The sequence below is a fragment of the Condylura cristata genome, unplaced genomic scaffold (assembly GCF_000260355.1).
Source record: "Condylura cristata isolate star-nosed mole 26May11 unplaced genomic scaffold, ConCri1.0 scaffold00028, whole genome shotgun sequence".
In the NCBI taxonomy this organism is placed as follows: domain Eukaryota; kingdom Metazoa; phylum Chordata; class Mammalia; order Eulipotyphla; family Talpidae; genus Condylura; species Condylura cristata.
Window position 1 is genome coordinate 707,719 of NW_004567129.1, and position 22,897 is coordinate 730,615.

General features: G+C 35.8%; 1 protein-coding gene across 3 annotated transcripts in view; it reads right to left on the minus strand.

Moving 5' to 3' along the window:
- Positions 1–22,897, minus strand: part of VPS35 (vacuolar protein sorting 35 homolog (S. cerevisiae)) — a 24,646-nt gene that overhangs the window by 1,238 nt on the left and 511 nt on the right. Inside the window, exons 2-17 of one of the 3 annotated variants that reach the window (XM_012730712.1) lie at positions 22,293–22,375; positions 17,685–17,783; positions 16,250–16,346; positions 15,595–15,718; positions 14,933–15,115; positions 13,218–13,431; positions 12,528–12,611; positions 11,669–11,778; positions 9,982–10,078; positions 9,731–9,879; positions 8,116–8,323; positions 7,582–7,737; positions 5,764–5,886; positions 2,264–2,443; positions 1,661–1,900; positions 1,056–1,199 (exon numbers count right to left, since the gene is read on the minus strand). In XM_012730712.1, coding sequence (XP_012586166.1) covers positions 1,056–1,199; positions 1,661–1,900; positions 2,264–2,443; positions 5,764–5,886; positions 7,582–7,737; positions 8,116–8,323; positions 9,731–9,879; positions 9,982–10,078; positions 11,669–11,778; positions 12,528–12,611; positions 13,218–13,431; positions 14,933–15,115; positions 15,595–15,718; positions 16,250–16,346; positions 17,685–17,699 — 2,124 coding nt within the window. In that variant the 5' untranslated portion in view covers positions 17,700–17,783; positions 22,293–22,375. Of the gene's footprint in view, positions 1–1,055; positions 1,200–1,660; positions 1,901–2,263; positions 2,444–5,763; positions 5,887–7,581; positions 7,738–8,115; positions 8,324–9,730; positions 9,880–9,981; positions 10,079–11,668; positions 11,779–12,527; positions 12,612–13,217; positions 13,432–14,932; positions 15,116–15,594; positions 15,719–16,249; positions 16,347–17,684; positions 17,784–22,259; positions 22,376–22,897 lie in introns of all 3 variants that reach the window. The other 2 variants (XM_012730711.1, XM_004690314.2) reach the window with 2 other exon arrangements.

A 22,897-nucleotide genomic window follows, 5' to 3' on the forward strand; every position in this document is an offset into this window, starting at 1 on the left:
ACTTCGTTGATCTGCCTGTTCTGCTCCCCACTCTGTCTCTGGTGAAGCCTCTTGCTGCCCCTGAGCCTCTGGCCTGTATCCCAGTTCTGTATAAACAAATAAATAAATCTTTAAAAAAAAATTTTTTTTTATTATTTTGCAGCAGCATGGATGGAGGTGGAAAAGATCATGCTTAGTGAAATAAGAAAGAATGAATGAAAAGGAAAAATACCAGATGGTTTCACTCATAGCAGGAGTATAAAGGACCAGGCAAGAAAATAATAATAATAATGAACAGTTATATACCAGAGACATTTTATTGGGGTAGAATGGGAGTGGGATCAAAAACAGTGGGGGGAGGGAAATGCACTGGACTATGGTGATGGCACACGGGTGATTTGGTGATGGCAAGCCCATAGGAGTTTAAAACTGAGATGGAAAAAGGCACAAAATGATGTAAAAATAAACTATTAAAAAAATATTTTGAAACACAGTGCTACTCTCACAAACTACAGAGTTAAATTTATGAAAAAAGAGAAATGAGGTCTTAATTCCTGATCTGAGCAAGAAATACTGGCTATTCATTGAGAGAAAAAACAAACAAAAAACAGTAAGAAACAGTGCCAGTAAAAGAAAATTAGCAAAATTTTTATTTAATTTGAAATCTTGCCCAACACTATATGCTAAAAAATAAACATGTTGGCCCTCCCTGGTGGCGCAGCGGGTTAAAACACAGCACTGAAAAGCTAAAGCCACTTCTGCATGAGTTCGATTCCCGCCTGCTCCGGAGGTGACCACATGGCGTGGCAGACCTCTCCTGACCGACCCGCTGCTCCCCTCAGCAGTGTACTTCATCGATCTGCCTGTTCTGCACCCCACTCTCTCTGGTGAAGCCTCTCGCCACCCCTGAACCTCTGGCCTGTACCCTGTTCTGTATGCACAAGTAAATAAATCTTTAAAAATAAATAAACAAACACATTTAGGAATAATTGTAAATAAAAAATAAAGTATCAGGATGATAAACATTTATATATAGCAAATCTAGGAATAAGAAGGGAAAATAGTAGTTCACTTACCGCATCGTTTTCCTTTTCATAAAAATAGATATATCTGTTCAGAATTTCTATAAAAAGCTGCACTTGGAGAGATGGATCCATACACTGATTTGCTATTTTTAGAGCTTTCTTTAGGCATTCCATTACCCTCTTGCCTCCATGAAGCTGGAAAAAACAGTGAGGGGAAGAGGAGTAGTGAATCATAAATGATCATGTTTTAGGACAAATTTAAATTCTCTTTATTTTTTATGCTACAAACCTCTCTTTTCTTTGTTTTATTTATTTATATTTTTTAATACAAAAATTTATTTTTATTTGATAAAATTTAAAAACAAATGTATATACATCTATATTTTAAAACAAGTATGCTAGTTGTTTTATATGTTTATATAGTTTTTTTTTAAAGGTAGTAATAAACACTTGCGATATCACAATACCCCAAAAACTGGATGCTTAACCACATGACTCTGCACTACCATCCATTTCACATAATAAAGCCATCTTCTCTGTCAGCTGCCCAAACACTATGATTGTGTCTCCTCCAGGGCACGCAGCCTTCACTGCTAACCATCCTCTCTCTCCTGTTCCACGTCACCCCACGTATGGTCAGGAATCTCCCACTTTACCTCCTCCCCGTTTTTGTCTGTGTTTCTGCCAGACCAGAAGAGATGTGCACAGGTGCTCACAGCTCGGCCCTGATCAGGTTTCTTCAGAAGTTTGGATGCAGCCAGTGCACACTGAGTCCTCAAGGGTTCATGATTCTCTTCACTGAAGCACTTCATTCTCTCAAAAGTACCAATGATCAAGGTAATGGCAGCCAGCTGTGCTTTGGAGTCACTGATTTCATCTTCATAAAGAGAAAACGCCTGGTGGACACAAAGAAGGGCCCTTGAAGGGCCTACTCTAGGATTTTCCAAAGTACTTCAACCCCACCTCCCACCTACAATCCCTGAGTCCCTTCAACCTCTGTAGAGATGCTGAGGAACTGCAACAAAGAAACTTGTTTAGCCCAAGGTTCCCAAATGGAATTAAAAAGGAATGTTCCCCCCCCCACCCATGAAACACTTGTAACATGACTCACAATATTAAATCTCATTAGCACCCAGTAATCAATTTTCCTACTCCAAACCAGCCAATGTGATTACACTGTGTTACCTCCATACTACAGAAAGGTGACTTGAACAGAGCCAAATTATACAACCCACAAAAAAGACAAAGAGATCCATCACCTGGGACATAAATTCATAGGCTACTGTTTCATGATTTTCAAAGCCAATTTCTCCAGCAGCTAGAGCCCCTTGAAGAAAAAGTCTTAAGGGTAGTTCTGCCAGCTCTGCTTTGATTAAAGCACTAATAGTTTGGTGAGCAAATGAAAAAATCTTCTGGCATTTCTTTTCCCATTTGTCATCCTAAAACAAGAAAAAAATTATTAAAAACAGCTCACAAGTTCAAGATTAATTTGCTCAAGAAAACCCATTTTCTATTAAAAAAAAAAGAGACAGTTGTAAAGTTGAGCCCAGTTTCCCTGTTAATCTTCCCATTCAGACAGATGTCACTCAAAACATTCCTTTGAGGTTGTAGATTTTCTACCTATATATAATTTGGTATTTGGTTTTTCTCATCAGAAAAGAAACACATTCTAAAATTGGACAAAGTTAAGAACACACATAAAAGAATTTTGATTAAAATCATCCCTAAATCTTCCATCCAGCAATAAAATAATGGTAACATTCTGGTGCTAATGTCTTCTTTGCAAATGGCTTTGTATCCTATTTTTTTAAATATTTTTATTTATTTATGCACATAAGAACTTGGGTGTATCCCAGAGATGGGGTGGGGTGGGGGACAGTGAGAGGATTCACCAGAGACAGAGTGGAGAGCAAAACAGGTGGACTGACTGAAATACACTACTGAGAGGAGCAGCACATAAGACAGGAGAGGTCTGCTGCACCATGTAGTCTAATGCCTTGGCTGGGGATCAAACTCATGTCTCAGTGGCTGGCAATAGCTTGACAGCGCTGAGACTTTAACCCCTGTGCCAGCAGAGAAGTCCTGGCTATCATTTTTCTCTAACTTCTTTCTTTCACTTATTTTATCATAACTATTTTCCTCATGATGGTAAGAAATTATTTATAAACTAGAAAACATCCCACAAACAATGTAGTAAAATATATCTAGCTATTTTCTTCTGGAAAAAAATATGTAATGAATAGTCCAGAACAAGGAAGCTTTTTTGAATCCCTAATTATTTCCTTTTCTTAGAGTTGGAATTACTGGGTCTTTTAAAGGTCTAGTTACATATTGGCAGACTTTTCTAAAACTCTAGTAAATTCACTCCCACCATTACTAGATAAGATTGAATTCTCAGCATACCATTGCCATCACAGAACCTTAATTTTTCTCTTTACTAATTTGATTTCTATAAGGGTTCATTGTAATTACAATTGAGGTTAAATATTTTATGTATGACCAAATTTCTTTTGTTAAGTCAGTTTGTTTAATGTTTTTTAATTATTACAAAAGTTTATTTTTACATCATTTTGCACATTTTTTTTTTCCATCTCGATTGTAATCCCCACAGGTTTCCCATCACCAAATCACCCCTGTGCCACCACCATAGTCCCATGCATTTCCCTCCCCCCCCCCCCCCCCCTTTTTGATCCCATTCCCCACTCCACCCCCACAGAATGTCTCTGGTCTATGGTTGTTCATTATTTTTTGTTATTTTCTCGCCTGGTCCATTATACTCCTGCTATGAGTGAAACCATCCGGTATTTTTCTTTCTCTTTCTGGCTTATCTCACTAAGCATGATCTTTTCCAGCTCCATCCAAGTTGCTGCAAAAGACATGTGTTTCTCTTTTTTGGTTGCTGAGTAATATTCCATTGTATATATGTACCACTTCTTTTTAATCCAGTCATCTACTTTTGGGCATTTGGGCTGCTTCCATGTTTTTCCAATTGTAAATAAAGCAGCAATAAACATGGGGGTACAAGTATCTTTTTCAATCAGTGTTTTTTTGTGTCTTTTGGGTAGATACCTAGGAGTGGGATTGCTGGGTCGTAGGGAAGCTCCATGTTTAGCAGTTTGAGGAACCTCCAAACAGTTTTCCATAGTGGTTGTACTAGTTTGCATTCCCACCAGCAGTGCAGGAGAGTTCCTTTTTCTCCACATCCTCGCCAACATTTGTTGTTGCTAGTTGTTTGAAGATGTGCCATTCTCACTGGGGTGAGGTGGTATCTCATTGTGGTTTTAATTTGCATCTCCCTTATTACGAGTGATGTTGAATGTTTGTTTAATGTTTTTTTAAAAAAAAAGTGTAACAGTCACAGATCTTTTACAAAGATTAAGTGCAATATTACTAGGTACACAGGGTATGTATGGCACATAGTAAGGAAATGTCAGTTGCTATTTTTACTGTTACATTCAAGAATATCTATCCATAAAATACTGCTAAAAGTAATGAATAGGAGCCAGTCTAATAAAAACTGGCCCAAAGTTCCTATGTCATGTTGGAGAGATACAATCAATCTTATTTCCTCATTAGAAAATTAAATTTAGGGGCCCTTCATAGTGGCACAGGGGTGCAAGTCTCAGCACTACAAAGCCATCAGCAGCTACTGCAGCACGAGTTTGATCCCTGGCCAGGGAGGTGACACACATGGCATAACTGACCTCTCCTGTCTTGCTCGCTGGTCCCCTAGGCAGTATATTTCATCAATCTGCCTGTTCTGTTCCCCACTCTGTCTCTGGTGAACTCTCTCACTCCCCTGTACCTCTGCTCTATACCCTAGTTCTATATGCATAAATAAATCTTGTTTTTTTTAAAAAAGAAAATTAAATTTACTGATACCTGTCCATTAACACACATCTAAATGCCCAGATTTCAGATTAGTAGATTGAGGTATTTTCTATAAGACTATACCACTGAAGACTAAAACCATGGAGGAAAATAAAAGGAAAATAATAAAAATATATACAACAAAAAATTATTCAATACTTCTAGAGAAAGTAGGTTATGAAATTCTGGGTTCTTCCGTTAGGCAAAGCCAACTTGATTCCATCTCACCTGGTAAGATTACTGCATCTTTAAAATGGGTACTTTAAAGGCTCTAAGAAAAGAAATAATTTTTTAAAAATAAAGCATTCTCGGCCCTCCCTTGTGGCACAGCGGGTTAAAGCACAGCACTAAGAAGCTAAAGCTATTTCAGCATGAGTTCGATCCCTGCCCCAGAGCTGACCCACATGGCACGGCAGACCTCTCCTGACCCACCTGCTGCTCCCTTCAGCAGCATACTTCATCCATCTGCCTGTTCTGCACCCTACTCTATTCTGGTGAATCCTCTCCCCACCCCTGCACCTCTGGCCTGTACCCCAGCTCTGTATGCATAATAAACTTTATAAAAATTATAAAAAAGTAAAGCATTCTGAGGCAATTTTTTAATAAACTTATCAATGCCTTACAGTGATCTTTAAATTCAGGAAAAACTGCTGACCAATTCAAACTGTTTTAGTTTTTTATTTCCAAGGGTTTTTAGGTCATCCTTCAGTTAGCTTGTAATCTACCAACATCATTGTTATGAACAGATAGAAGGAGTTAAGAACTAAGGATTACTGGAATTGGAATTTTATTATAGCATTGTCTATTTTTCTGTAATAAAAAACTAACCCACGTACATGGAGGGAGGAAAAATTTTAAAAAGGAGGAACATACTTAAAAGTAAACCTACCACTTTAGCGTTTTCTTTGTATCGAAAAGCAAGCTGGTAAGCTGCAAAAACTAAAGGCGGCAAAGTAAACCGGATCCGTTGATTTCCACCAGCTCCAAAATGTTTCCGTGCCGTGCTTAAAATCTGACCAATTAAAAAAAAAGTTAACATTTTTCCAAACTCTGATTGATAATTTGAAAAATTAAAAGTAGGGGTTCTAACCATCATCACTGCTACCCTTTCCTGAACACACAATTTAGCAGCTTTACAGCAGACATTTTACTTTTTTAATCTCACCAAGTCATTACTATTACCCTCGACACAAATACCAAACCTATTTCACAAATGAAGAAAAGCTGAGTTTCAGAGGTTGTATAATCTGTCCTGCCAGAGATGGAGACAAAATCAAATATATGTTCATACATGCATGTATAAAGCATATGTGTCAACAGAGTGTTCCTAAGAGAGACTTACATTTAAGAATAGATTCTAACACTCTATGTGTGACCATAGGTGAATTATTCACTACCTCTTAGCTTTAAATTTCATTTGAAAAATGGAGTTTTCTTTTTCTCCTGGAGTTGTTGGGAAGATAAAGGAACAAATGTAAAGTGTTACCTGCCTATCACAGGGCATGCACTAAGAAAAAGTTGATTATTATGATACAAAACTAGCTGCGTGCCTCTTGATCCAGAAGCAATCAAGTAACTTAAGGGAAATGGCAATACGCTTTAAGAGTCACTGTGAAATGAGTATCTAGCTGCTTCAAAAAAAAATAAATAAAATCATAAGAATCATGAAATACTTTTTCATATGTGTGACATACTCAGGTTTTGCTAATTTCTCTGACATGATGGTGAGTAAAAAGAAAATGAATTCCTTTTTAGGGAAGTGATCCTAATGATCCTCACCTCTAAGGATACAACTAAATGGCACATTTGGTATGCAACAAAAAATGAACACATAGGGAATTGGTTAAAATATTTAAACCATCAGCAAGTTGCTATGTACATATCACACACAGTGCAGAGTGTCATTGCAGTACCTACAAATATGTCACTAAGTCAAAGATTATTATGCTACCAATAGAAGTGAGGTTCTTATCACACTGATTAGAAAAAAGAACAGAAATATCAACCACAACAAAGGAAGTCAACAGAAAGAGAAAGTCAGGACCCATTAGAAATAAAGGTGTTCTTCAATTAGATAGCTTAATAGTTTCATACATCCGAAAGTGGCTTTGACCAAACTATAATAATCTGACCTCTTACTAAAATAAATCTTCTAGTGTCAGCTACAAATACTCCTAATTCAGACAACAAACATTCTTAACTCATTTCACAATGATTTACTGAGAACAATGAAAAAGGGAGAGCCTCATTTGGCTGTTCTTTATCAGGAAAAAGGAATGAAGAAAAAGGCAATTTTTCAATGAAAAATCTTTCACACATTTTCAAGGTGCAAGCACATACATTTACATATTTCTAAACCGAGAAAATATAAATAAATGTAAGAATTGTTATTAATTAATGTTTAAATATAAAATATGATGAACTGGGTATTTCTAAAAGCAACAAACACACTATTCAAAAATAAGAACATGGAATGACTACTAGATAGCCAATAGGTTTTTGTGAAATTTTAAAAAACATGAGAGCAACTAACTTGTTCCACCTGAGCTCCAGAATGTGTTTACAATATAAACTAATAATTTTATATATATAAAGTCTATGGTTTTGCAAATCTTTCAAAACCTTCTAGGACCAGTAGCCCATCTGATGCACATCTGTGTGATTCTACTAAGAGCTTTGAAGGGGTAGAGTAAGAGTTACCCCATACCAAATATTGCTGATCAGGGTCCTCAGACCGTAGGAGATGAATAAATCTGCCCACAAGGCTCTGCTCATCAGCAAAGTCTTCTGGATCAGGATCTTCTACAGGTTGATCTGGCTGATCCTGAATCAGTGTGGACACTAAATTCATTATGGAATCCACCTGTATTATGAGAGATAGAAAGCCACTGGGATGAAATCAACACATAAAGTCACTGTCAAAGGTGCTTCTAGCATTGTAAAGTTACAGAACAGTTTCAACAATATAAGTCCTTTTTCATTAAGAGAACATATGCATGTTAAGAAACATGCAGATAAAAGTCTGGAAAGAGAGACAACAAATGATAACTAACTAATTATTCTTTCAGGTGGGATAATAGTTGTTTCATAATTTCATCCTTAAGCATTTCCAATTTTCTAATACATATAATGCATAAGCAACATTTTTAATGTTACACTTTTTTCCCTTGCCATATCATGTGTCTGTCTCAAGACTAACATTGTCTCTGCTTTCTAATATGGCATACTGATATTCTCTTACCTGATCTTGAGAGACGATTTCTGTGTTATAATCCAGAACATTACTAAGCACATAACAACTCATGCTTTTTCTGGACTCATAGTCAAAATACTCAAAGAGTGGATGAAAATGTTTTAATTTCAAGACTGTCAAAATATTGTTATAAGTGTCAACAGGTATCTTCAAAAGTCTGGTAAGTTCCTTTGAAACTGCACTACTAGTAGCAATACTACAAAAAGAAAAACAACAGCCCTTTAGTGAACAAAATTAACTTTCTAAACACACAAAGCGTTCCATAAAAATTTGGCAATTTTTATTCGTACATTCAAGGAAATGTATCAAGTGAATCACACCACCCCCAAAGTACTTAATGAACTCCTTCAAGGTGAAGATGCCTATATCTCAACACATTTATTCATCTATCATTGTTCTGATATAAACTCATGAAAAGTTCGGATAGCCAGACTTAAAATGAATGCCTAGAATTTGGTATTTCTAAGTAAGTTAAGGCACCTATGGCAGCCAATAAGTAGTGTATGTACATAATAAAGCAGGAAGAAAAATCCATGCAAAAATAGCAATTAAAAAAATAGAAAAATTATTTCTTCTGCTCCACATGTTGACAATAAAGGAAACACAGGCTGGGCTTATAGGAGCATTCAGTGACGACTGAGGAATAATGTCCAAGCATTTGTAAGACTTACTGATTTGAGATTTCTATTCATTTTTTGTCTAATTTTGCTTTAAAACTCAGTAACTGGGGAAAGACATGGATACATCACTTAATTTTCTTTCACATTTATCATTCAAGATCTAGAATGTTGTTTAGTTCACACACAAAAAAAAATAGGCATTTCTAAAAGAAAAAATAGAACAGTGGTCAAAGAAAAAAACCTTCCTAATCCAACTAATCTGTAGGAAGAATTATGGAAAGAGACAGATTATAAAATTATGAACAATATGGGGGAGTAAGGGGTCTAGCCAGACCCCATGTTCTGAAGTAATGGAAGATGGATATAAGGGGGCAAGGTACAGGAACAGAATTGCCCACAGTGGCCACTAGAGGATGCCAAAGGTCTAGGACAGCATTTCGGAGGAATCTCTGTGTAGGTAACAGAATATTAGTATTTTCCTTGATGGCATCAAAATCAAAGTTCAAAACAAAAATATTCAAAACAATTTAATTCCCACACCTTTTATATATATATATATGATAAATATATAATATATATAATATATATGTAAATATATAATAAATATATATATAAATTGTGAGGAATTAGGTACACATATATATATGTACCTAATTTCTCACAATTTATTCATCTGTAGGAAATCACTTCTTATGGAAATACTATTTGACACAGTTTTCTTAGCAGTTTAAAAATTCATTCATTCATATATACAAAGAGGCCTGAATAGGAGACACTGGTTCATGAGAGCCATTAGTTGATCAATGTATATAATGAAGTAACTGGCTGCCAATTACAGCACTGATCAATGCCAAACATGCAAATCTCACAAATACTTAAAATAAGACAACTGCTAACATTTCCAAAAGCAAATGAAAAAGAAAAATAAACCTGGGACAAAAGTGCTTTCTAAGTACTTTTACAAAAACATGATTTTGACTTACTGTTCAAGGTTGAGCTTATTAAATATCTCCACTGTTGTTTCTAGAACTTTATCAACATAGTCCACACGATCAGGGTAACACTTCATAGCAAGATTAATGAGGGAGACTTGTAAAGATACAACATCCTCTGAAGGCATGTCTTGTCTAGACTGGAATGTTAAGAAAATCATGTAATTTATTTTAAACAATTACAAAACCCACCAGTTGGGGTTTCAAGTTTTTGAAGAACTTAGGAGAATAGTGATACAGACCTGTATTACTGTAGCCACCTGCTGTGAAAATATATCAAAAAGTTTAATATCTGCTGGGATGCCAGGTCCATCTTCACGGTGAGCAAATAAAGCTAATCTGAAAAAAAAATCTTTATTTAAAAAGATATGAAATAAAAAAAAAAAGATATGAAGTAATCTGGGGTAGTGGGATCAGGAATGACATTGTATTCTTTATGCTGTTCTGTGTTTTTTACAAGTGTATTTTCTCCAGGACACTTATAAAAAGGTTTTAAAAGAATGAGATTTAGCTGATAATCCCCTCTTAATAGTCTTGTAAATAATGCCTCATAGCATTCTTTCTTTATGGCATACTTTGTAGTTAGAAATACATTAAAGTGCCAAATGAATTCAACAGTCATGACTCCAGAAAATAATCATTAAAAGACGCAAAGGACAGACTTTCAAGATAACTACACTTTTGTTACATTGAAGTTTCAAACACAACTAAAGTTAACCTCTATTTTCCACATCTTAAACTTTCCACAGTAATGTCTATTCCATTATCATTATTACAACTGATACACATTTTTTGTTATACATAAAAGAATTACTACTGACAGGATGACCTAAGAGACATTATACCTTACAGAGGAAATTCCAATTATTAGGTTCCCTTAAGAGTATGCCCAATAACAGCCCTCCCTGGCGGCGCAACGGGTTAAAGTGCAGCACTAAGAAGCTATCCACAGCCACTGAAGCACAAGATCAACCCTTAACCAGCCAGCTGACCCACAAGGCGCAGCAGACCTCCCCTGTCTCTTCTGTCTTCCCCTCAGCAGTGTATTTCAGTCAATCTGCCTGTTTGCTCCCCACTATCTCTGGTGAATCCTCTCATCCTCCTGCACATCTAGCCTGTACCCCAGTTCATACATGCATAAAGTAAATAAATCTTAAAAAAAAAAAAAAGTATGCCCAATTAACAAAACTTTCTTTGCCCTGAGTGAGCTGACAATTTGGAGGACTTGGGTATATAAATTCTTAGGCTGTATGATATAAAATATTTAAAAAGATATCTGTAGAAATAATAAATCTCCACTTGGATTTCCAGTTTCATAATATCAAGGAGGTATATGCTCACAAGTAGGAATATACTACATACTAAAACGCAGCAGACTGACAAGAAGACAATCATAAAAGCCATACTTAAAGTTTCTTCTTTTGGCTAAGAAATGCTAAAAAAGCATAACTGAAACCTAAAGGGAACTTACTAAATGTAGTTAACTTTTTAAGATTGTTATAAAAAATGTAATGACACAGTGATTTCACAAACATTTTTAATCATTTGTATCTTATGGTTACTTGATAAAAAATATTCCAAATAAATTCCTTTTAAAATAATAACTGTATTAAAAACAAATTTTGTTCTTTGGTGAGCTCTGGAGTTTAGGTGATAGGTCCGTGTAACAATGTCTTTAAATGCCAGTCAGATAAATAGATTTTTTAAATTATTACTATTACTTTTGTTATTATGTCTCCTACATAATTAAAAGCTAAACCTCATTCATGTCTAAGTTAGATAAGCACCCAGATACTCAGAACTAAATGTTTAGTCTAATTGCATTAAAATCCTTAATGTGAAAAGATATAAAAAGACAATTCACAGAATGTTTTGAATTTTTTAATCCTAAATCAGAACATGTGCTCTCCAATGCAGTTGAGTTCTTACCTATCAATTAAAGCAATGATTATGTTTTTCACATTTACATTTTGATGTAACTCAGCGCAGGCCCGAAGAAAAGGATTCAATGTTTGAAGGTGGAATTCATCAGGGAAAACCTGAAAATCAAATAATTGTCTGCTATAAGTAAAATATTTCACACTATGCTCTGAACTTACTTAGAGTATTTAAAGTTTGTATTTATAGAAAAATTTTAATCTTCTACAATTTCATTCAAATATATTACTTTTTAAAAATTAAACTACTTTCATTGCTGCAACATTGGTTTGCAACACTGTATATGCTTTAGGGGTATAACTTCTCAACTCTTCAAAAGTATGAGATCACACCATGCCCACCACCAAAGTGCCAACAATCTTCACCACTACTGTTCACTGAGCCCTTTCTCCACTTTTTACTCTCCCCCTTTTTGGTTTATCAGTTCAAAAATCAGATTTCAAGGGTTTGCTTTGGTTTAGATTTTTGCCTCCTTTGCTTTTTTTTTTTTTAATATTCCATAGATGAATGAAATCACTTGGTATTTATCTTTCTCCTTCTGACTTGTCAACTACAACATTACTTTGAACCGCTCTATACCTAAGCCCAGACAGACATAGTCCACTAGCCAAACATATCTAAATGAAAATAGACACCTAGTTTCAGATTTAGAAAAACTTGGGGGACATATTTCCTACATTTTGGGTGGGAAAAAAACAGTTCAATACAAGACAAGGTTGTTAGTAGGAAAAGGGAATTCTTTATTCAGGAAAGCTTATCTTCTACTCTACCAAGGTTTTTTTTCCAAAACAATAAAAATTAATGAAATAAAAATACAAGTTTTATAAAATACAATAAAAGGTTCACCTACCTGAATAATGCATTCCATGAGATATTCTTGAGCCAAAGCATCCCTACAATTCACAACTTGCTCCAATATGCCAGTCAAAACAATCTATGAGAGAGAAAAAATGTAAGACTTAAAAGATTATTTTCAAAATCCTAAACCACTTCATTTTTTATTTACCTCATACACAGATTCATTTCTAGGTTGAACTCTACTCCGTATTTTCTTAAGCCTGAAGATAGGTCATAGTTCAAGGGTTTTGACTGTATACAAGTGTCCAAATGTTCCAGAACCATTTGTTCAAAGATTTTCTTTGCACTTTCATAAAAAAATAACAAATATATATATATCCCCCCCCCCCGGTTGTCTAACAGAGTCAGCAAATCTAATTCAGTGACTATAGTTTTGTACTACACCTGCAGAGTCCAGTATTAGAAGCCATATAACTTGCAAAATCACAAAGTATTTAAAATCTAGTCCTTTACATAAAAAGCTTATCAATCCCGATTTTATTCCTGTTCACTATTTATCCCTTTCCTAAAACAAAGTCTTCCAATCCAGAAGCACACACTCAAAATGTATCTTTTGGTATATTTAAGCCTTTGATTTCACAAATTTTCAATGTAATATTTTTTAACAAAAATTTTTCAATTTTAAAGGTCAGACTTCAATTTTTATCTCTTAAGGAAAGGTAACAAGTATAAAGATAGAAACCTGTTTATAACGTTCCACATTTACACCTTCCAATTGACTGAGGCGCACCAAGTTTGTTCCCACTAAAATTCTCAATTCTTGTCTTTCTCGTTCTCTTTTCTCTCTATCTCGGCTATGCCCCTGATGTTGCATTCGCACCCACAGCTTATTCATTTCTGCAAAGTTGAGTAGCACAAAATCCATAGAATCACTGATATCACCAGTTGTTTCTTCACTGCAAAGAAACATTTGAAAAAATCATTATAGATAGTATGTAAATTGTAGAACTAACTTACTACTCTACTGTTTCCTTTGTGCATTTCCTTCCTAGGTCTTTACCACATCCATGCTTTATAAAATATGGTTTCAAAATCATTCACTCAAGAAGACTCAAAACAATAAATACCAGGAAAAGAAAACTGTATAAGTTTAACAGGACAAAACAGTTTCACCTACCCCCTTCTCTGGGCCAAGCAGACTTGTTCTTATGGCAACTCCACTAATTTAAAAAAACTAAAAATGACACTTAAAATGTACTACTACCTTAATATTTTGTTTTCCACTGGAATAAGCAAGACTATTTTTATATCTCCTAGGGAGGGGAACTCAGTAGTCTTCAAAATAAATGTTCAAAATGTTCATTAAATGTTCAAAATGGAGAACCAAATTATAAAACAAAGCAAATAATGTCACCATCTTCTCCACACTGTTTTATGTTTTCTGTGCTGTTCAAGTTTTTTATCGTGTATGGTAAAATTTACATTGTTTCTGTAGAAAGAAATTGATGCAAACATCAATAAAAACCACTATATCCTACATCTCAGAAATACAGGAAGTGAAAAACTTTTAAAAAATAAGTTACTTAGGGGATTACAATTGAGATGAAAAAAAATGTGCAAAATGATGTAAAAATAAACTTTTTAATAAAAAAAAAAGTTACTTAATCAGGGAGTATGTCAACAGTTGGCTGAAGACCACAGGCAGATGACCATCTGTCACTGTTGTGGAATAAAAGCACAATGACTTGGAGCTATTGCTCACACAAAAGCTCCCACTTAAAGGCTTTTGTTTTTCCTGTTTTGGAGTTAATATCTAATTTGTGGACACAGATAATAAAGATTACTTATAGTCTAGGGTAACTAGCAATTCAGATACTTTAAGTATTAGTAGATATTCAAGAATCAAGATAAAAATTGGCTAGTTAATGGAAAAAGTTATGCATACTTCATTATTCATTAGAAATACAATTTTCAAACTAACCCATTTAAAAAGTTGTATTTTCAAGGAACATTTAATATAATGGAAAAGTGTTCTCAATTATATTAATGAAAAAAGTAGGTTCCACAACTATATACCAGAGACATTTTACAAGGGTGGAGTGGGAAATGGGATCAAAAATGGGCATGCACTGGACTATGATGCTGGCCCATGGGTGATTTGGCAATGTAAAGTCCCCGGGGATTACAACTGAGATGGAAAAGGCACAAAATGATATAAAAATAAACTATTATATTATTTATTATTTTTTATTATTACAAAAGTTTATTTTTACATCATTTTGTACATTTTTTTTCTTTTTTTTCTCCATCTCAATTTATTATATTATTAGAGGAAAACTATATACAAAAATGCTATCAGTGATTATTGATACTTATATCCTTCTCTGTACTTTTCTATACTTTTAATATATACTACAACAAAAAATACAACAACTAAATTAAAAGAAAGTCACTTACTCTGTTGGCTCTCCTTCATCAGGCAAGATGTTTCTGGTACACTGAAGAAGATAATTTCGAAGAAATAGACCTCTTAAGGGATGCTGTACACCACGGCACATTTCTACCAAATCTTTCAAAATATCTTTCCTGGACTGAGGAAATGACTTGACATATACAACTCCAACTGTGATCAAGAGATAACTAGGAGAATTATGAGGAAATATTTGATTAGAAATATATTCAAGTTCAGATTTTGATTATGAAAAAACATACTGAATACAAACAAACAAGACAAAAATAGGTATTCTCCTGCATGATGAAGAAAATACCATTTGATTTAAAATTATAACTACTTACTGCAGAATTCATTCACACATATATAGAGGCACATACAAATATTTATCAGTACCTTTCAACATATTAGAAGACAAAAATTGTCATATTAGAGTTTTTATTAAGAGGCCTTATACAAAATTGCACACCCATTTTTTTTCTATTCCAAAATTCAATTATATGTATATAAAATTACTCTGAAAACTTAAAAAATTATCTGCCAAAATGTTAACTTTAATTTGTTAAGAAATTAATCATAAAACTAGTTTTTAAAAACTGGTTTTAAAGGCTATTAACTTGAAATGGGAAATGCAGATATGAGTGCCCTCATATTCATAATTACTTACAGCCTTGGGATAATGTTTCCAGCATATTGTACAAGTTCATAGAGATCTGCCACTTTTCTTCCTTTAGCAAATTCATCTGTCAGATAGACTTCCAAGTAGTGTAGTTCATCAGAAATGGCCATATCTTTCAGTTAAGATTAAGGACTCAAACAAAGTTAAGCCAACCTAAGGAATCTGTTGGCAGATTCAAAATTAATTCCCCAAAAGAACATGCTAAAGTGAAGAGAGAATGTCAGGGCTTCCTTTACTCTTATAAAATTAGAGTAATAAATGATATCTGATGCAGCAAGGCAATAAAAAGCAATGGCCTGTCAGACAACCATAGGGTTTTGAAATGCTCAGTCACTGAATTTCTTTCCAACTCAGAGTCCTGCATGAGAAAACATCAGCATTAAAGAACCAACAGTTTGACAACCTCAACAATCCTTCATTAAGGGGCTGAAATTGAGATATAACATTTAAAGAAGCTTAAGCATAGAAAGAGATCCTAAAACTAATTTTTTCTTTTCTTTCTTATCCTATCTCCACAAAGGAGTACTATTTGGTTAAGACTATGAACAATTAAATAACTCCACAAAAAATGTAATATGCAAAATGTGATCTTATTAAGAAACAGCATGGTCAAATCATTCATTCTTCAATAGTCAAAAGATACAAAGTTCATAATAGCTCTTTGGTGATAACATAGAAGTCCGGAGTTCACCAAGCATATTAGAAGCATGTTTCAGAGCATCCATAAGTTTATTTTTGTCCTACAGAAATACCAGGAAAAACAAATACCAAGAGAATGGATGAGAATGTGTAATCTAAATAAATATTTCACTTAATAATAGAAACTTTCATTTGTTACAGTTTTGAAAATACTATGTTAGTCTTATAAAAACCAAGCTGTTTTACCCTGCCATCTCTGTATTAACAAAAAGATGCATAATTCTGCACCAGACCTGTAGAATTAGGAAACTTTACATATCTAGAACTACAAGTTTTCCCAAATAGTAAATTTTCCAACCACTAGAAACTAGCTCCATGAATTTACTTTTAACTGTAATTCAGAGAGATGATCATGTTGAAATAAGGTACTGTCCTAACAATGGTACTGATATCAATTGGATAGACTTTCTAGAGATATCTGGAATCCTATATATTCTCCTATCAACAACACCTACATGCCCCCACTTTACACATAAATGCAGACAATTTCTTTAGATGCAGGAAATACTCCATACACAGACAGAAGCAAGCAATAGCAAGCTCTGTGCCTGTGCCTTTGTCTCCAGTCCAAGACATTTGTTTTCCTACAAATCTGTTTGCAAGGGAAACAATAGATGTGGTTAAAAGAGCTATTACCAAACTTTAGAAACTGTGAGACACTTACAAAGGTAAAATATTATCATCTGCACCATCACAGCAATTTATAATTTGAAGTTCTGGCCTGTTTGGTTCCATTTTAAAGTTTTAATCTAGAGAACATACAGCTCCTTCACAGCATATACCCTATATTATCTTTTAGACTATGAAAGAATATGTATATAAGTAGGTATAATTTTTAAGGTAGTTTCTGCACAAATAGTGATATCTAACTATTCAGGACAGAAATAAGACTTCAAGATAGGAAAAAAAGCTGAATAATTCAAACTGAAAGCATATAAATCATTCGTTCAACAAATATTTATCAAGCAGCCATTATTAAATGTCAAGTGTCCCTCATGTTTGAGGTACAGAACCAATGAGGCTGATAATTCAGGTGTGGTCTTGGTGTAGGATAATCCAGTTATGTGCAGAAAGAAGGCAGGGCATCTTGTCCTCACAGAGGTTACATTCTGGTTGGGAAGACAGAAAATCCCAAACCCTAAATATGAAGTGATCAAAGGGAATTTATTTGTTGAAAATGCTCCACACAGTGCCTAAGGAAGGTAAGATTGAAGACAGATGGTGGAGGACGTTGAAGATTTACCAGAAGGAGCAGTACTATATCACTTTAAATACCACAGATGGTGTCCTTAGGAACACACAGACTGCAAGTGAGCTAATCACACTGTCATTTTTGAGGGGGGTTCTCTCTTTCTCTTTAGTCACATAGTCATTCTTACCAGGCATCTCTTCATCTGGAATGACTGGACCTTCACAGCCTGTATGGCTTCATCCAAGAGCTTTTCCTGCTCATCCTGAGGTGACTGCTGTGTTGTAGGCTGAAAAAATTTTTTTTCAAATCCTCTATTAATGTCTCATTAGCACTCTTTACTAATACAATAGTTCTAGCCATAGTCCTTTTTCCAAGGCTTTCTTAAGGCTCATTCCAGTTCTCTGTCTCAAACTAATCATAATTTACTGGACTGAGAGTTGTACTCAGTTATTGAAATTTTAGCACAAATGGGGAACAGTAATGTGTACAGAGAAACTTTTCTCAGGAACTCAACAATCTTGTTGCAGATTCACCTGAAAGAAGCATATGAGCGGCAGTTTATACCTAATATACTCTAAATTCAACCACAACAAACCCACTCAACCAATCTAATTCTAGTAATAGGTACAGTTTAAGCCAAATCTCTAAAAGTCTCTCCTTTTCTCTTTTCATCTGTATTTTAATCTATTCATTGGAAGATAAAGGACTAGTTTATAAGAATACCGATCCCCCCCCCCAAATGATATACAGTATCACTTAGAAATAAACAGCTTAGAAATAAAATACCTAAAATTATTATCAGAGATTAATAGCAGCAGACCATGGAGTACTTTCCCAAATATCCAGCTTATCACTTCAAGGTCAGAGACTTCATTAAAATCCACTAAATATATATAGCTTGGGCCTCCCTAGTGGCCTAGGGGTTAAGTCTCAGCACTGCCACCATGAAGGGTCTACCACGACAAAATGAGTTCCATCCCCTGCCAGAGAACTGACCCACAGCAGACCAGACCACTCCTATTTCATCCACCACACCCCTTAGTGGTGTACTTCAGTCCATCTGCCTGTTTTACTCCCCATTCTCTCTCTGGTGAATTCTCTCACCTCCCTCCCTACCCCACCTCTGGCCTACACCCCAGTTCTATGCAAAAACTTTTAAAAAAAACCTTTATAATATATATGTACATAATCTTTTCTCTACCATCAGCAAAAATTTACTTGCAAAATGAATTAGTGCTACCTGTCAAAAATAATTAACCCTCTGTCCTTTATGATGTATAAACAATGTTCACACCCTTACTACTCATGCATCACATTATAAGTAAGTCATTTTTACATCTTTGGGACTCAACCTATCGCTTGACATATAATGATGCTCACAGTGTGATCAAATGAGTTGATTTTAGAATATTTCGATTATGCATTTACTAAGAAATGACTAAAGAATCAAGAGATAAAATGGACAAATTATGACACAAACACACATATACACATAATGGAATATTCCATCATAAGAAAGCTCTTTTCCTGCTGCCCATTCATCGTGGATCACATGAATACCCTCCAGGGAAGGGCCTGTTGAATCACCTCTGTCCTATCACAGCAGAATCCTCACCTGGCTGAAGGAGACATGTGACTACGTGATGGAGCAGATCTACAAATTGGCTGAAACGGGGCTGAATACCTCACAAATCAGTATGATCCTAAGAGATATACATGATGGGGCACAATTATGTTTTGTGACAATAAAATCCTAAGGGAATTCCTATGTTCAAAGGACTTGCTCTTGATTTTCCTAAGGATCTCTACCATGTGACTGAAATCATCTTGATGAAGGATGCTAAGTTCTACCTGATTTTGATCAAGAACTGTATTCACTGCTTGGTTCACTACTGTAACAACAAAAGGGTCCTTTTCCATACACACCTCAACCCCAGTTTGGAAATAACAATCATTCACAGGCTCTCCCAGTCTGCAAAAATTTGTCTATGTACTCAAACAATAAAGTCATTGTTTAAGTAGAAATAAAATAATTTAGATATTAATACTTGCTACATGAATGAACCTAGAAAACATGAAAGAAGCCATGCACAAAATGCCATATGATTTCATTTACATGAACTATCTAGAATAAGTTAAGTAATTCAGATTACCAGAAACAAAGAGCATACAGGTCGTTAGCAAGAAGAGTGGAGAGACTACCATTGATGAGTATATGGTTTCTTTTGGAATGATAACAATATTTTGGAACTGGGCAGAGTGAGGATTATGTAACATTGTGAATGTACTAAATATGAGAATTGTTCACTTTAAAATGGTTAATTTTCATGCCCTGGTGGTGCACTGGGTTAAAGCACAGCACTAAGAAGTGAAAGCCACTTCGGCATGAGTTCAATTCCTGCACTGGAGGTGACCCACATGGCACAGCAGACCTCTGCTGACCCGCCCGCTGCTCCCCTCAGCAGTGTACTTCTCAGTTGGCCTGTTCTGCTTCCCACTCCATCTCTGGTGAATCCTCTCACCGCCCCTGCACCTCTGGCCTGCACCTCTGGCCTGTACCCCACTTCTGTATGCACAAATAAATAAATCTTTTTTTAAAAAATGGTTAATTTTCTGTTATGTGAATTTCACCATAACTTAAAAAAAAAAAAAAAGCTACAGGTAGAATATCTCTTACACAATTACCTGGAAAGGCAAGGACTTACATCATATAAACATGAAACCTCCTCTATTCTATTATCTGATATAGTCAAAATAACATTTAAATTTGAAATTAACATAAAACACTTCTGAACTATAATTATTTGTAAAAACTGAGTACTCAGTCAACCTGGAAGATTTTTAGTCACTTGTTACTTTAGTAAAATATTTATAAAGGTAAAGTCTGTATCCATTAAACAGTAACTCCCCATTGCCCTCCTTCCACCACAGAAAAACAGCATTTTACTTTCTCTATGAAAGACTTCTCTAGATACAGTAAGCTGAATCATACAGCATTTGCACTTTGTCTAGATGATTTCACTTAGTAATGTCTTCAAGATTCATACATACTAATAGCATGTGCAGAATTACCTCCCTTTTTAAGGCTAAATGTTCCATCATCATACACACACACACATTTGTTTTTCAATTCATCTGCTGATGGACACCTGGATTAGTTCCACCTTTCAGCTAATGCATAAAATAATTACTTCTATATAGCACATAAAATTATGGCTACGAAGCATAAACAAGTCCAAAATTATTGTGCAGAATTGACCAGATTAAGTGATCTATTAACAAGTAAAATTTCAGCACAATTTTTCCCTTTTGTGTCAACTTCCATTTTGTATATAGCAACAACGGTTAAAGATGAAGAAATAAAGCTATAATGAAAAAATGTATTTTTACATACATATTTTTTACTAGAAAACGGTGTAGTTACTATACCACATTGCACTACAGTACAAATGGCTATTAGAAGGGAGTGTCGAGACTCTTTCTGTTAAGTGTTGCAGAGTAGCATGTTCCAACAGGATGTCATTAAACACAATCAGGTAACCAATGTCTTTTCACACATCCATTTACAAAAGACTATACTTATCAGTTACATGGGCCAGAGAAAAATGGAAACACTTCAGAATCAAGATCAAATTAGTATCTGGACCCTTTTAACTTGAGCCAAGGTAAAACCGCTCCAAAGGCAAAGATTGTAAAGTGCAGAGAAAATCAAAGGTCACCACAAACTGATCACTTATAAAATCACTCTCCAACAATGTACTTCCACTTCTTCATCTATCAAACAGGAATAGTAGTATTTATCACTATAGTGAGGAATACGTGAATGACAGAAAGTCAACACATGCCCAACAATCAGTAATAAGCACTTCACAAGTGTTGCCATAATCATTTTATCCTGGGTAGGTACACACAATTAGCTCCACCCATCCTTGCAACTTACTTGCTGTCAGTCTCCCCACTCCTGCTATACCTGTAATCTGATACAACCAAGTCCACTGTAAAACAAAACTAACCCGTCTTACAAAGATAAAGAATTTCGTGCTAATGCAAGTGCTATTTCCAACTGTTGCAGTAGCGAGAATTAAGGATGATGAAGGAGTAAGAACCTCAGAACAGAACTTTTATACCAATTTCACTTACCAATACATTTCCCTAGAAACCCACATGAACCTTCTCTTCTCCCACAGTCATCTACACCTGGAGATCCATCTAAACCTGGAAAATTTCTGCTCATCCTCTTCAGAAGTCTGTTTGCACGGTACTTCCTGTCGTCTTTCCCAAGGTCCCCAGGCAGAACTACTTCTGCCTCCACGACCTCACAACAGTTGTCAGTGCTAGTAAAGCAGTCCTGATCGCACCACACAAAGTTCCACAGTATGTCTCCTCTGCCTGGCCACTAGGTTGAGAGCAACAACTGTGTTTATCTTTAATGTTGCCCATCTTCCAGGACAGAGAAGATTATAAAGACGTTGAGTTTAAGTAGATGCTGGAATTTTAAAACTGGGATGAACCAAAGCAACCAACAAGTTTTCAGATGAAAAAATGAAACCCAAAGAAGCCTGAGAGACTAGCCCAAGTAATAAAGACCATGGCTGTGTCAAGAAAAAATTTCGTTTCCTATCCTATAAATTCATGAGAACAGAGCCATGTATCTGGATCAAAGTTTCATATCCGTTCATTCAGCACTGAACTGAGGTGCATAACAGATGCTGACAAATAGTGAAATCATAAAATTTTACACTGTTCTTCTCTATAAACTCACATTGTAAAAATCCTGAAAAGGATGCAAAATCACCTTGCACAGCCCATGATACCTTGCACTGAAGGGAGTGTATGTCAGCCTAAGCCCGTTGGCAGAGATCCGCAGGTTCACAAAACCTGCCCACATAAAATGAATGAGACGATTAAAACGGACGTCAGCACACCAACACGCAACCTCACTTCTGCCGTGCAAACTGCCGAACGCGAATACAAAGCAAGCGGCAACCTGCCTTTGTGGACACGAGACACAAGCATCCACGTTTGAGGAAGTTCATGCCAGCAGACAGCACGGTGTGCCGCTGTGGGGGAGAGCAAGCCCCCCTCCAGGCCAGGAGGAGACCCAGGTGCCATCGCTGGGGGGACGAGCAGGAAGCCAGGGCGCCTAGCAACAGGGTAAAATGAAAGCCGCCTTTTCCACCTGTCAAATCTGCTGGCTACCGGGCCTCTACACCTCCCAGGAAAATCACACACGCGAGTCCCTCGAATTCGCAGGCACACACTTCGTCAAGGGGGCCCCAAGCAGGCGGCCGGGCGCCTCTGAGCCCCGGCAGGTGCTGTCCGCGCAAGAAGGCGCGGTGTCCGCGGGGTCGGCGGGGCACCGCCACGCACGAAGGCGCACAGCCAGGGGCGACACCCGCG